Raw genomic sequence first — 16,440 nt, forward strand, 5'->3', positions numbered from 1 at the left:
GCAAGTACGTTTTACTCAAAAAAAAAATTTATTAACATTTATTTATTTTAAATCATCTATTTGGCCCTAAAGCTTTTTCGGGGATATTTATTATAATAATTCAGATTTTATGCAATTATTTATATTTTACTTTAGTTGTTTGAAAATTATTTCTTTATTTTAGTTTAGATTGATGGGTTGTAAAATGTTAGATTCAGAGTTAAGAAGAGTTTAGGTGATGATTTGTATTTCTTGTCAAGTAAAATATATTATAATTAAAAAGAGATATTATTTATATATTTTTTAGAAAATAAAGAATAGAGTAATTTGAAGATGACAAAAAATGTGTAAATCAAAATTTTAGTATTATACACACATGCATGGCGGATAATATATTTTTTATTTAGTTTTGTTACCTACAAATTACAATGTCAAAGTTTACACATATCAGTTTTTTGTGAAATTAATTATTTGTTGTGTCCCTCTGGACGTTACATTAATCAAAACAAATTTATTTATAACCTCGTATTGTGCCCATATCCTTCGATTCATAATGTTCCACTACTTCTTATGTCTTCATAGTAAAGCAACATCAAAAGACCACATATACAATTGATTGCAGCTCACTTTTGTTCTTAACAAATTTTGTCATCTGGTTATAATCATATTTTAAAACCAGAGGACTCACGTTTATGTTAAGAGTAATGCTACGATTTTTTCTCAAATGACCTGACAGAATCTTAGTGAAGTAGTTTATATGCATACAGAGTCTTATATATTATTGTTAATGTGAGTGGAATATAATTTGGATTTCGCCATATTTCATTGAAAGAGACAAGAATTAAGCTTAAGAGAAAGAAGAGAGAACAATCAAGGAGACCCAATCCAAAGAATTTGAGAAAAACAACCTTAAAAACAAATGTAACTGGGTGCAATTTATTTTATTCAAATAATTCCAATCATCATATGGTCATCAAGAAATCACAAACTTGAACAATCACTACAACAAACAGGGTATTTACGTCGTAAATAGCCCAGTTTGTTGTACTATTAATAGTTTCAGAAATATATTTCTACCATAAATGTAATTAAAATGCACCATGCTATGTGAAATGGCACTCAGACTCTAGGCTTGATCATGGCCCTCAGAGGATTCTTCATCACAACAGTGAACTCCAACTTTTCACTGAAATCTACCTTGCTATTCGCCGGATATGCACTCCATTCGAATTCTTGAACAAGCCTTGCTATCTTCAGATTCAGGTGAATTGTTGCCATGCTTGCTCCTGGACAGATTCTTCTCCCCACGCTGAATGGCATCATTTTCACCCCGGTCACACTAGTGATATCCGCGTCCTCGCCACCAGTAAGGAATCGGTCGGGGTTGAATTTTTCGGGATCGGACCAGATTTTTGGATCATTCCCAATTGGCGGAGTGAAAAATTCAACAGTAGTTCCCAAGGGAATGTCGTAGCCTGCTAGCTTCGAGGGCTCAGTAACAGCATGACTTAAAACAAAATATGTAGGAGGGTGTTTCCTTAGTAATTCCTTTGTCACGGCATTTAAATAGGGCATTTTTTCTATATCTTTAAGCTTCTATAAATTAATTTTCTCAGTATATTAGTTTTTCTAATGAATTCCTAGTATTATGTTCTACAGGCATTGTAGCTGGACGAGATACTGCTGATGAACAGAAAAAAAACATTTTAAAAGGTCCAAGAAGCTGGTGCTGCAGCTAGTTGATCAGACGATTTAGCTGTTTTCAAGCGCAAAAGAGCCCAGTTGCTGATGGAAGTTGCAGATAAGTATACTTACAAAGCAACAATGGCCCTCAGAATTTTGGAAGCAATTGGACAGGGGAAATCACATATAGATAAGATGTACATGTATTATTATCATAATTATTATCCGTGTATCTCACAGGCCAACAGTGGAGCGGTGCTTTGAGTGTTGTTTTTTTGGAGATTTAAGGAATATACAGAAGACGAATGAGACCTTGAACTGAGAACTGCGTTTCATTTCCGGCATTTTGTTTATTATGCAGTGTATATCAAAATTAAGCAAAAAAAAAAAGCAATTAAAAAATAAGACGCAACAAAGATGAATAAGTGTGCAACTGTAGTAAACAATGTTTATAAAATATATTTTCAGCTACCATGGATAAATGGATGAAGTTGTATTAATTAAAGCATGTTGGTGAACTACTTTTGGACCTTTTCTAGCCCCCTCGTTTTCTACATCTTGTACCTGTTCTAAAAGTCGGTGATTAATCATGATTAGTCACCGATTAATCCCTGTTCCGTAATTCGTCGAACTGATTAAATCTCCGATTAATCATTGATTATTCCGATTAATTCCCGATCAATTCAATTAATCACCGATTAATCCATGTTCCGTGACTTTACCGATTAAGTCCGATTCCCGCTTTTTACAACACTGGTTTTACTGAATAAAAATTTTGAATAGAAAAAATAATTCAATACTTTTATCATAATATTTACGCCCTCCGTCCCCCTCAATTGTTTACAATGAAAAAGGGGATTCGGCACGTATTCTAATACTCTCATAAAATATAGTTTGATAAATTATTTTGATTTTTTCTTTTGAATAAATATTTACTATCTAAATTTTTATACAAAAAAGAAAATTTTCAAAAATATAAAATCATGTTTATATGCACTTTTTTTTTTGCCACATGTTTATATGCACCTTAAAATGTGTGTCGAGCGATGAAAAAAAGTGTGAAGAAACGAGAAAGACAAAAAGAATAAAAAATACTAAAAATAAAACAATCATCTTCATATCAAAAATTCAAAAAATTATCTCAAACCGAACGATAAATCATCAAATTTAATATACAAAGTTGGAGAGAACTCCCACATCTAAACACCAGTCTGACACAAAATAAATCATCCAAATTACAACGTAACACTCCGCTACTCGTTTCAACAGTTCGAACCAAAAATATAATAAAACAATGACCTCTAAGGCCGAACAAGTAATTATTGTTTGATTGCTAAAATATTATTTTTAAAAATAATTATGCAATCTTCAAATCGATACAAAATTTTAAACATGTCATCTAAAATTTTATTCCCACAATTTAAAGTTACCGCCACACTATATCGCTGACACGGCTTCTATAATTTTGGATGGGGTTATTTACGGTTTCTATAATTGGATGAGGCTAATAACTCTTAGTAATTGAATTGATCATATAATTAGATCACTTGTTAATCTCTCTCGAGTATTAACATTCTCAGAATTCCGGTGATACTTTCGCATTCAAATTCATTCGCTAATCGTATGTGTGCCTCTAAAAAGTATTTTATCTCTCGATTTATTACTCCTATTCTCAGACACTTAATCTATGATATTCACCAATTATAGGAATTAAACATTAAAATATATCAATTAGAATTACTTGTGATCAATCAAACAACTGTGAACATCATGTCATGACTATGGTTAGGGCTGAGCATTCGGACAGTTCGGTTCAAAACCGAACCAAACTGAAAAAAATGAAAACTAAATTGCAGTTTTTTTTAAAACCGAACCGAACAGAACCACTATTTTATATCGAACCGAACCAACCAAATTATTTCAGTTCGGTTTCAGTTTAAAAAACCGAAAGTTATAAAACATGTATACTATACTACTCCCTCCGTCCCACCAGGTTCTTTACGTTACTTTTTGGCACGCATTTTAAGACTCCTATAAAGTATACTTACATTATATATTTATTTAAAAAAATCCTGGAAAAAAGTTTGAAGTTTAAACTTTTATTCAAAAAAAGAAAATTTAAAAAAAAACATTATTGAACCATACTTTATAAGAGTCTCAAAATGCGTGCAAACAGTGAACGTAAACATCCTGGTGGGATGGAGGGAGTATATAAGTCTATAAATCTCTGCGACTTCACGATATAACACATTAATGATTGATTTCACACATAAAAGACGAATATCAGCAATCAGTATATTACAAAGTTTAAAGTTTGAATTAAAAAAAAGGACCAAAGTGAAATTCAAAACTAGGCAACTACGTACTAACACTACAAGAAAAACAGCAATCCGTGAGTATCAGCGACCGAATCCGTTGCTATTTTTTTCGATCAACGACCGATTATAACGACATAGATGGCACTTGGTGGCTATTACTTTTTAGCGACCGAAAATGGTAGCTAATCGGTCGCTATAACTTTGTTCCCTCCCAAAAATGAGCGCAAAAAATTGGAGAATATGCTGATGTTCGTGTGATGCACTGATGTAGTCATGTTCGTGTGAAGAGCCGAAGAGATGCCGCTGGAACTAGGTTAGAAAATAGTTTAGGCGTTTAGTTATCTATTGGGGACTAGAGATGTACTATCTTATGTTATATTTATATAAAATATTTTTTATATGTATCATATTTTTCAGTTCTTTCGGTTTAAACCAAAATATCATATCAAAAATCGAACCGAACATATATTATTTTTGATTAAAACTGAAAATCGAACTAACCGTAATTTTCAAAAAAAATGAAACCAAACCGAACCGAAATTGTACGGTTCGATTCGGTTTTGCTCATGACTAACTATGGCATAAACATGACTTCTCTTGCGTCCTAGAAAAGGATTACTCACTCAACAAAATAAGAAACATAAACAATCATCAAAGACCATAAAAAGAGAGAATAGGAGATGATCAAACCTAATTAGCGTATGTAATCTCTATCCCCTCTTATCTCCTCCCCAAAATTAACAATAAAATTAAAATTGATATTTTCTCCTATTCCTATAATAATAATAATAATAATAATAATAATAATAATAATAATAATAATATTTAAAATAGAACTTCAAAATAAGTAAGACTCTGTGTAAAATTCTTAGCTTAATTTACTCCTTTGTTTAAAGGCTTTTTAGGTAGATTTTGCTTCTTGGACCATCTGTGAACTAAAAAAATTTTCCTAAGCTATGCGTGGGCAGTAAGATCCTCAAGACATGACCTGAACTATATATCAAGAAACCTGGTAACGCTTAACAATTTTTTCATAGATTTAGCTCAAAAATATGTCTTTTTGCTTAAATCTTTCTCGACTTGAATTTCCTATGATAAAAAATGAAAACATATTAAATAAATATCCAAATTAATGCAAATTATAATTAAATATGAAAATAAAATTTTACAAAAATATATGTAAAAAACATTTTATCAATAGTTTTCGGATAGAAACATAATTTACTACAAATTTCCAAATTTACAACATATATACCAACATAATTTAGCCAAACTGATTATACAAATACAAAGGACAAATTTTAACATGTTTGCAAACAGAATTTTAAAAAACTCAAAGAACATAAGTTGTATAACATTCAGAGACCTTTCCAAAAAGTTTGAAATCACTCAATTTGAATATATAAAAAGTTTATTATCAATTTTATAAGGATTCATCACAACTAAAAGTTTTACACATACGAATTTCTTGAAATCACAAGACAAAGACAAAATCAACATATCCGTTATGACATCTGAAATCATGAATAGAAATCAGATTATACACCAATATATATTACTACCAAATATATACTAATTCTAATACAAAAAAAACTTCATAATTACTACAATAATAATCACAATCATTCAAAAATCTATGATTAGTACTAGCCTAAAAACAATCATCAATCTTTAAACAAAATTACACACATGGAGTTGTAAGAGTAACAAGCGAGAAAAAGAAAATTATTACTCTATTTGCTAAAATTTGTTATATTAATCTTTCTACTTCTTTTATCCTCTTTCTCTCAGAGATTGTGTATGTTGTCTGTGATCTTAGATAACTCTTGTTTTATTATAAACCACTACTAACACTTGAATACCCATTAATCTATATTCTATTATTATTATTATTATTATTATTATTATTATTATTATTATTATTATTATTATTATTATTATTATTATTATTATTATTATTATTATTATTATTATTATTATTATTATTATTCTCCTATATGTCTTTTCCTATTTTAACAAACCTTCAAATTGCCAACTTTAGAATATCATAAACAAAAAAAAAAATCTATATCTAATTTCTTGGTCAATTAAGAAAGACATAAAAAATTCTGTTACTAAAACAAATTTAATGATTTACTATTTTTATTAAAATTAGGGGTTTTATAATTTTTTGTTGGAGTTTTTTGAGACCATCTCCAACCCATGATACTAAAATAAGTGTTTTAGTTTAAAATCACATTATTCATAAAATATATTCCAAACCATTAACATTATGATTTACATCAAAAGGAATCTTTATATAACATGAATGGAAACAAATTTGTTTTGTTAAAAAAAAAAAAAATGGCTGATATAATGAAAGATATCAAACTTGGTGTCAAAATTACACCAAATGTACTTCCTACACTAAATTTGGAGTCACTTACACTATCTATCTCAACGATTTCAACGAATGACTTGTAACACCCCAATCTCACATCGAAAAGTTCAATTTATAAGCATAAATACTATTACTGCACCAATAAATAATGATTTTTAGGAGCCTAAGATGAAACAAGTTTCATGCTTTAGTGACTAGCTGATTCAAGTGTCTCTTGATGAAGTATATACCATAATGAAAACTAATGATTTTGGAGATGAAAAAAAGGAGGAAAGGGTTAGGTAAAATTATGTATGTTTCTTTGAATGCAAAACAATTAAAGTAAGAAATTAGAAAATTAGAAGATATTACTATATTGATATGCAAGCGAAAGTTGTTCTTCAAACTCTCACCCAGGGCCTCTTCTATAATTTAGTGAGTCCTTAGAGAGTAGGAGTGCCCTTAGAGAGTAGGAGTAGACATGTGGATCATATGGGATATAAAAAATTTAAAAGCTTCTCTCAAAAAAAAATAAAATTTAAAAGCTAATTAAATAAATATTATCATAACTAATATAAAGCATTATGTAGTATTGAATTTATATTTAGGATATAATTATGAGCTAATTAAAATTATATTTTAAATTTTAAATTTGTATAAAATGAATATATATATAGAAACATATGTATTATCATTTTAACAAAAATATATATAGAATGATATTTAATTTAAAATTAATATATATGGGCTCCCAAAGTAGATCTTTCACTTTTAAGCAGACAGATCATAATAAAATTGTTCTTTTAATTTATTTATGATTAGGCCTAGCCCAATCCTAAAAACCCTACAAATTATATTATATATAAAACTATTCCTAATTATTGAATTTGCCGCCTACCTCATCATTTCAATATTTGCCACCTATCTCATCATTTTTAAAACCCTCCAAAAGATATTCACAAATTGTGAGAATAGAAGCTAACATTTAACGAGTGTTAATTCCAGTGAAACGATGATTAGACTGAGGAGAGGTGCCTCATCGTTCAATATCTTGAGGAGAGTTGTTTGGGGTGAAATCTCACCAGGAAAATCCTATGGTGAGTGCCATTCCTGTCCCTGCTGCAGTTAAAGTATCTAGCCATGCGGACATCGATTATGCGGACATCGATGAGCTAACTGTGTTGGGGAGGGAAAGTGCAAGTTATGAAATGGATTGTGAGGATGAGGAATGGTTAAACAAATTTAATACAGAAAAAGGATGTGATGAGCCCATCTCTACTGATGTTTTTGAGATGATTATTCCTTCATCCGAGAAGAGATTATTCTGTGATCAATGTAAGTGTCTGGATGTAAAGGCTGCTGTTGAGCATTGTATATCTCTTGGAAGAAGAGATGTTCTAGGAGCCATCCATAGTTACTGGATTAAGAAACGAAAACAGAAGCGTTCCACCCTGGTCAAGGTTTTCCAGATACAGTAATATCTCTTTGTGACCCATAAATATGTGTTTTTCTACCATTAGTTATTCAGGTTTTACAGTATTAATTTAACTATTTGACATGCACTGGTTATTCATGATTAATTATTTTATGATTCTTCATGATGGATCATTTCTGATAGGTCTATCAATCAAGAACTCGAGTTTTAAGAAAGGCGGATCATGGCAAGAAAAGATCATTGACTCGAGAAGCTAGAGAAAATGTAATTAGGGAGAAGCGAGCAACTGTCCTTGAAGGTATATACTGTTGCACCAAGAATGTCATCCTTCTTATGTTTAATACATCATTTCAGTCATTCTTATTCAAGAGTACCAGGAAGATGAATATATATTACTCCCTCTGTACATCTCATTATTTCTTTACCCTTTTTTTCACTGTTCGACATGCATTTTAAGGTGCATATCACTACACCATAACTAGCCTTCTACAACAATTTTCCCCACTGTTGCCGTAGAAGATGTTGCCGTAGCTATCTATTAATCTAGCATGTTACAACAATTTTTAATTGCGTTAGCATAGACATAAACAAAGTGTTGCCAAACAATTAAATAGGCAAAGTATATTAATTTTAATAAAGAAATATGTAAAGGAAAAGAAAATATTTTTAATAAAGAAATATTTTTAATCAATATTTTATATATATGCGGGTCCCACTAAAAAATTGCCACGCTGTTTGAACAACTCAGCTCCAAATTACACTAATTCATCATCGACACTCAACCCCCTTTCTCAATGTCGAAAGCTAAAAAATAGGGTTCGAGAGCGGCGAAGAGAGGGCTGGAAATGGAAGCAAGCTGTGAGTTAAGGGAGGATTAAAACTTTATTAGTTCTTGAACTGGGGTTGAATTTAATCTTCTTTGATTTAAGGTACTATTCTTACTCGATTTTGTTTCTTGTACCTGTATATGCATATGCCTGTGTATGTACATCTCTCTCTCTCTCTCCTGAGCTGTTCCTTCTCATGTCTAGGTCAGATTCACTGTTCGATTTTCGCTTGCATCGCTAATTACTACTAATCACACTCTAGATCCGCGAATCTCGGATACGTGTTTCGCCTAATTCAACTCGAATCTGTTGTTAATCTGTTAATTAGTGTTTGACTCAGGTCTTGACTTCATTAATTAAGGCTCAGCTACTTGGATAATGTTTATCTTACTTACTGTGTCTATAGCTTGAATGGCCTGATGATATAAAACCCCAGGTTAGCTGTAATTTTATTGATTTTTTACATTGTTATTTCTATTTATGCCTCTTTGAAATAATTTGCTCCTCAATCAGGGTAGTATGCACTATGCACTTTAAGTATTATTGCTGATATTGTTTAATTTACTTACTGTGTCTATAGCTTGGGATCATTTGCTCATTTGGGTTCTTGTTTAAGTAGTGCAACCGACAGTTTGTTATGTTTATGTTGCTTTGGAATCTTCCACACAAGCTTAAGATTGGTTTGTTCTTGCAGGGTGATGGTTGATAATGTTGGTTGTGCTAATGCCACCAGAGTTATAGTATGCACTACAGTAGTTTCTTAGAACCACCCAACTTTTTGTATTTAAATAAAAAGTCTTGTTTTTTGACTAATAATAGTTGATTTCTTGACTAATTGTCCTGTTTTTCTCAAAGATTGGTAGTGCCAGAAAACATGGAATTCTTTTAGAAGCCATTTAAATCCTCACAGATCTTGACATGTCGATTAAGAAAGCTTATATTTCTTCTTATGAAAGATGGTTCATGGATGGTAAGTTTAATTATCACTAATCCTTTTCAAAAACTTAAACTTTACAATCTTTTTTTTATCACTAATTATGATGTATATTATTTTGTTGGTCACAATTTTTCATGTGAATGATTGTTATTGAATTTGTGTTACTTGTTTTGATTTTACAGTCTCTAGGTAAAATCCAATTTGCTGGATCGAAAAGTATTGAGAGGTTAACACCGGAGCAGGTACTGCCATACTTATATCCACTTATCTTGCTGATTTGTTTGCTTTTATCCAGTAAACTTTAATAATAATTTTAATGTTGTGTGTTAGTTCCAACACAATATGATTCAGAGACCATTCCAATTCTTGTTGTGCCATCCCTTTTAATAGTTGACATGCTAGTAATTAATTACGAGCAATACAGAGCATTATTAATTAATTTTGTTTATGTTCTGTTTCTCTGATCTAGACACTGATTATAACTTATATTTGGTCTAACCTCTAACAATAGCAAGACGTTTGTTCTTGGAATCTTGCTTCATGGAAACAAATATTTGAGTGTGGAGTGTTGGTTCAAAGAAACAGGTTTCTGAGTTTAAATTGAATAGCATGCTTTCCTTGGATTTAGATCAATTGATTGACCCTTCTAATGTTTTGGAACATAATAGGTGCTTCTGATTGACAAGTTTGAAAGATTTATCTTTAAGCCAATGTTACATGAGCTTCTGAGTGGAGGTATGACTAAAATTAAACATTTACTTAGTTGTATAATGCACCTGCTAACGGACATAATGTTTAAGTGCAGAAGTAGATTCATGGGAAATAGCTCCACGGTTTTCAGATCTTCTAGCAAAAACTGGTGTGCAATTTTTACAAGATAGAGTGAAACTTCTTCATCCATATGATAATTTGCGACTGAGCGGGCCTACAAGAATGGGAGACTTGCTATGTTTGCGGTGCTCGGATTCTTTATGATTTGTTAAGTGTTTGACATAAGTAGTAGTATGGATGTATATTTTGGATGTTTTTGGAATGTATGGAAATCTATGTATTCAAATAGTACCTTTCAATTTGATAATTTTTAGAACCTATTGCAATAGTCATATAAAATGTGTTGTACTCGCTTTATATTTACTGTGTTATCTGTACAGCAGTGGGACCCACCAAACAGTGGACCTAATATATGGACCCACTGTTTGGTGGGTCCCATATTTTTTTCAAAATTGTGCCTTTTTGGCAACGAAATTAAGATGTTGCATAAACTGTTGCCTTTGCTGGCTAAGGCAACGCCAAAAATACTAACAGCCCAAAATCGTTGCCATTGCAAATTTTCAGCCTGCTGCAACAATTTATGGGCCTCTGGCAACGTATTTGTAATGTTGCTGAAAGCCATTTATGGCGTAGTGTATAAAACATAGTTTTATGGCTTATATTTAAAATTTTCTTTTTTGTATAAAAATATACACATCAAATTTTTATTCAGAAGAGAAATAAGTTAAAAATAATTTATCAAACTACGTTTTATGACGTTTTATGAGAGCATTAGAATGCGTGCCGAGCCCCGTCCACCAATGTAAACAAATGAGGGGGACGGAGGGAGTATTATACAAGTATACATTCCTCTAATTAGCCACTAAAGTTTTTAAATAAATTCCTGGAACTTCAGGCATTGCAGCTGAAGAGAAGAAAAACTAAAAAAAGGTTGCCCTAGAGGCTGGTGCTGCACTTACTAAATTAGATGATGTAGCCCTCGGAAAGCGTAAAAGAGCCCAGCTGCTGATGGAGGTTGCAGATAAGTGTACTTACAAAGCAACTATGGCTCTTTAGAATTTCTGAAGCAATTGGACAGGGAAAATCACTTGTAGATGTTGTCAGAAATCTTCTCGGCTGACCTAGCTAACTGCAGTTTAGTTGCTTTATAATTTCTACCCAGGACAAACAGTTTCTCTCCCATTTATTTTGGGAAGATTGAAGCCTCTTTTTTGAAGTCTTGCTATATCTATTGTTGCAATATATGCAACAATTTGTAATATATACAATAAGTTTTTAATCTACCTCATCTCTCGATTATAATTCATTTCACTCTAAATATAGGTAAATAAAATTTTTTAAGAAAATATAATATATATAAGAGTAAAATGCAAGGTGTGTACCTATACTTACACCCTTGTGCACTTTGTGTACTTCATTTTCTCAAACTAGCAAAGTGTGTACCTCCAACATCAAAATTCTTGCATTGCGTGTATTTCTGTTAAAAAGCAATTAACCGAGTTAGTTGTGCAAGGGCAGGGATGGTAATTACATGACCAACAGCTATCCATGTGCGTATACACTGCTTCTGCTCTGCTCTCTCAACCAAGGAAAAACAAAATCAAGATTTCTTTTTCTATAAATATTCAAAATTAAATTTTTGTTTGGAATTAATTTTAAACACAATTTATTAAATTATATTTTTTAAAAATTTATAAATACGTACTTAACCTATCTCCCAATATAAATAATTAGGGGAACAAAGAGAATAGTAATTAATTATACATATTATATTTTTGGATCCCAATTCCTAATTACAAATATTTATTTCATGAAAAAATTTAAAATATTAGTTTTCTATAAAATATATTATAATAATTTATATAAATACCTATTATATTTATGAAACAATTTTTCAAAATTATTTAATTAAACACAAAAAATAGTATAACATAAATTATGAATCTACTTTTTATAGGAGTTTTAAAATTCGTGTTAAATCCTGTCTCCCAAGATAAGCAATTAGGGGGTCATAGTGAGTAGTAATTATATATCTTATATTTGTGTATCCCAATTTATAATTACAAATATTTATTTCATAAAGAAAGGAATTACAAATATTAATTTTTCTATAAAATACATGATAATAATGTATATAAATACATATTATATTCATGAGAAAATTTGCAAAAAAAATCTTTTAATTGAATATAATAATTTATTAATTATATATATATATATATATATGTAATAAAGAAGAATATATTTAAATTATAATTTATTGTCAACTTAGGCCACTGTATTTTAATGCTTCTCTAACATATAGTTCTACGAATTATGTTAAATTTTTTTTCTTAATAAAATTTAAATATAAAAAATAAGTTATAGAATTATATTTTTCAATAACATTAAAATGTATCCCATGTCTCGTTTTTCGATGTATACAACTCAGATAGAGCGGTGAGAGTCTTCTCCCCAAGGTCGGGGATGATATACATTTTAATACACCAACACATTATAATTTTATAAATTATTTAAAAATAATTTGAATAAAAATGTAATGTTTAAACATTTATAAAAAAAATTATAAATAAATTATTAAATTATATTGTATATACATATTAAAATCATGTCAAATAATATTAGAAAATCGTAAATAATTTATGGAGTACTTAACTGCATCAGAAAATGAAAAGGAGCCCTCATGGTTAGACAGTTCGGGTCCCTTCGAAACAAAAACAAGCTGAACTTATGCAGTACATACACACAGTGACGCAGACCTTTAGTCACAATTACCACCACTGCCCCTGCAATACTAACTCCATTAAATGATTTCTAACGGAACTACACATAGTGCTAGAATTTTAAAACTGGAGATAGACACTTTGCTAGATTGGAAATCATAGGTACACAAAATGCATAAGTGTATAACTAGAGGTACACACCCTGCATTTTACTCTATATATAATTATATTTTAGAGTGATTGATAATTTGCACCCCTTATGTTTAGGCGCTTTTTCGATTTGATCTGAAACAAGTTTTTTTGGCAGTATGCATCATAAAGTTTGAAAAGCGCTTCGCTTTGCAGCCCTTTGACCACTGATGTGGGATTTACACTTTGCACCCCACAGTTTTAATTTTTTTTTCATGAGTATTTTGACTTTTTTTTTCATGAATGTGAGTACTTGTTTGAATTTATGTGTCTTAAGTACTTTTGTGTGTCGTCCCACTATTATTTTCATAGATTCATGTCATGTTAATGTGGTGGTGAGCCAAAAAAATATTTTTTTTAGAAACCCAGTCCTCAAGATCTCCAAGTATAATGGTGAAAAAGATCTCTAGCAAAAATATTATGAAGATCAATACATGGTTATCAAAGAAAACCGTGATGAGGGACGCCAACGTTAGTGCATCAGATCGTGTCAACTTATATTTTTATTGCCGAATGACCTTTCGGTAGTAAGCTGTAGGAGTACCCATTAAAAACCCGAACAAAATAGAAGTGTCGTAAAACAGACCGAGAACACCCTTTATGTTTTTTTGCTCACCAAACAAAATCACCGCCACATTAACATGACATGAATCTATAAACATAATAGTGTGGTGACCCACAAAAGTACTTAAAACACACAAATTCAAACAAGTACTCACATTTATGAAAAAAATATTTCAAAATACACATGAAAAAAAATTAAAACTGTGAGGTGCAAAATATAAACCCCACATCTGTTAACTTTTACGGTCAATTAAACGGAGAGTGGTCAAATGGGTGCCAAACGAATCCCCTCATCAAACTTTAGGGTGCATACTGTCAAAAAAAATTGTTGGAGACCAAATCGAAAAAGCGTCTAAACATAAGGGGTACAAAGTGTCGATCACTCCAAATTTTAATATAATTTATAATATGATTTACACAGGAACAAAAACATTTAAATGAATAATTTTAACATTCTCTCTTAAAATGGACTATATGATTTGTTTACTTATATGTAGTGATATAATAGTTATTATTTTTTTACTAGTTTATTTTTGTAGTTGTCACTTAAGTGACTGTTTTATAAAATGACATTATACATGGTTCATATCAGTATTACCAATTAAGTAATTAATATTATAATGTTATCACGTCTTAATTTGATTGGTTTTAAATGAAACTTCCAACCATTTTTAAATTTTCGATTTATTATGTAAAAAACTACATATATTATATTCAACAATTTTTTTAAAAAGAATTGTAGAAAATTTATTTTTGGGCACCATGGAAATTTAAAAAGTTAACGAGACAAAAATTGAAATAGAGTATTCTCGATTATGCACATAGAACACTATATTAAAATTTTAGTTATTGAATAATTTATAAAAATACTTTATTGAAATCAATTTTTTTTATTAAATTTTCTAAATTTAATTTTAATATTTGATAAGCATAAAATTTCATTGGTTATACTGTATGAGTCAACATATAAATATATGCTCAAGATACATATTTAAAGTTCATTCTCAAGTAAAATAGTATCAAAAATATAATATAAATACTCAAATACACTATTTATACTAATCCTAATAAAACTACTTATCATCACCCTGTTAAAATAAATATGAACTCAATTGAGATGTTATATTAGTCAAGCAGATATATTCAAAAATATCTGTAAATGAATAATATCGGGCCAACAATTTTTTTTTAAATTATCAAGGATTATAAGTATACACTATGTTTTGTTAGATTCACACAACTAATTTTAAATGATAAATATAATAATTTATCAAATTAATAATTTTTAGTATTTCGATGTTTTACAAAATATTTTGATAATAAATAGATGATATCAGCAATTTTTATTTGGAAATCATTCTTTTAATATATTAAAGGATAATCCATGGAACCATCGAAAATAAGGAAACACCCAATATTATTTAAAAAATTATTTAAAAATAAATAAATATTTATAAAATATATTTAATCTTTACTAGTCATGTATATTAATTTAAGATTCGTGAAATCATTGAGAATATCTCACTATACTAATAGATTAATAGTCTTGAGACATATAGAATAATCCGCAACATACTAGAACTTTAATATCAATTCAAAATTATGAGAACATTCTAGAACTTGCAAGAACTTTGTTTGTATATTAATCCAATGGCTGAGATGAGAAAATGAAAATTATAAATGCAGGCTTTCTTCTTGTTGTTCGTTGTCCCAACCACAAATACTTGAATACCTTTATAAACCCAATCCTCATCTGAAGACCCATCCACAAACTCTCATTAGCAATATCATATACGACTTTCAATGATTCAAAGTTTTTCTATTTGTAAATTTTACTTTCACCAATCCTAGCACTAATTCTTTTCATTTATGTGTGGATCAGGTATGGATTTGTGGATTTATTTATGTTTTATCTTTCAATTAAAGATTAAAAATTATAGTAACAATTAAGTCCACAAGTATATGTTATAGTTTTCATTTTAATTTTTTAATTATTTTTTGTTGTAAGAACTTGTTGGTAAAATTATAAACTAGATTTTATATTTTTTTTATGTTTAACTAACGTGATCTGTTTGCAAGGCAGGCAAGCGTTTGTTCCCTCACTCCTTAAACAATGAAGATTATGCTCCAAGTATGGTGATGCCCTTATCTTTAATCCTTTTATAAATTCTTTCGGTCTTCTTAGTATCATGACTCGTCTGCACTGTTTATGTTTATTTTTAACTTGTGCATAAGTTAAATTCTTTCATGTTTTATTATTGGGATGGTAGGTGATTATGGCATTTGAAGTTTATAAATGCAATTCAATGGAGTTTGATGAGCGAACTAAATTTTGAAAACACCCATCAACCTCAACTATAAATGAGGCCTCCCTACATCTCTTAAGGGATATAGGAGGGCATTCTCTCATAGTTGGGAAGAGCAGTGGACTCCGAAAGAAAGGTTCATACAAGCTGGCGAAAATATATAATTGCAAGCTTCTTTGTCTAATTTGTGATCAATAATTTCAACAGTAGTAGAAATTTTTATAAAGACAGGTTGTAAGAGTTTCAAACATTATAAAAATGTATTTTACTTGATGTAAGATTTTCAAGTTTATATACGCATTTCACCTACATATAATTCTACTCATGATGAGAGAAAACTTACGTATAT

The 16,440-nt window shown here is 29.9% G+C and overlaps 2 protein-coding genes across 11 annotated transcripts; one reads left to right on the forward strand and one right to left on the reverse strand.

Annotated features, from left to right (window-relative positions):
* Nucleotides 1–1,063: 1,063 nt before the first annotated feature.
* On the reverse strand, nucleotides 1,064–2,007 carry LOC108207563 (cytochrome P450 77A1). Its single transcript, XM_017378001.2, has 2 exons — nucleotides 1,975–2,007; nucleotides 1,064–1,575 (listed from the first exon to the last, which is right to left on the reverse strand). The coding sequence occupies exons 1-2, from the start codon at nucleotides 2,005–2,007 to the stop codon at nucleotides 1,099–1,101; spliced, it is 510 nt and encodes a 169-aa protein (XP_017233490.2). The 3' UTR covers nucleotides 1,064–1,098.
* A 6,281-nt stretch (nucleotides 2,008–8,288) lies between these two features.
* On the forward strand, nucleotides 8,289–10,648 carry LOC135150679 (alternative NAD(P)H-ubiquinone oxidoreductase C1, chloroplastic/mitochondrial-like). 10 transcript variants are annotated; one of them, XM_064087516.1, is made up of 6 exons: nucleotides 8,341–9,037; nucleotides 9,296–9,353; nucleotides 9,457–9,571; nucleotides 9,721–9,780; nucleotides 10,207–10,273; nucleotides 10,344–10,648. In XM_064087516.1, the coding sequence occupies exons 3-6, from the start codon at nucleotides 9,551–9,553 to the stop codon at nucleotides 10,511–10,513; spliced, it is 318 nt and encodes a 105-aa protein (XP_063943586.1). In that variant the 5' UTR covers nucleotides 8,341–9,037; nucleotides 9,296–9,353; nucleotides 9,457–9,550; the 3' UTR covers nucleotides 10,514–10,648. The 10 variants fall into 10 exon arrangements, 8 of the variants coding, with proteins under 8 accessions (XP_063943586.1, XP_063943588.1, XP_063943587.1 ...); XM_064087518.1 differs by having other exon boundaries at nucleotides 8,341–8,703; XM_064087517.1 differs by having other exon boundaries at nucleotides 8,341–8,703; nucleotides 9,296–9,341.
* The last annotated feature ends 5,792 nt before the right edge of the window (nucleotides 10,649–16,440 follow it).

This window comes from Daucus carota, chromosome 2 (genome assembly GCF_001625215.2).
Source record: "Daucus carota subsp. sativus chromosome 2, DH1 v3.0, whole genome shotgun sequence".
Lineage (NCBI taxonomy): Eukaryota > Viridiplantae > Streptophyta > Magnoliopsida > Apiales > Apiaceae > Daucus > Daucus carota.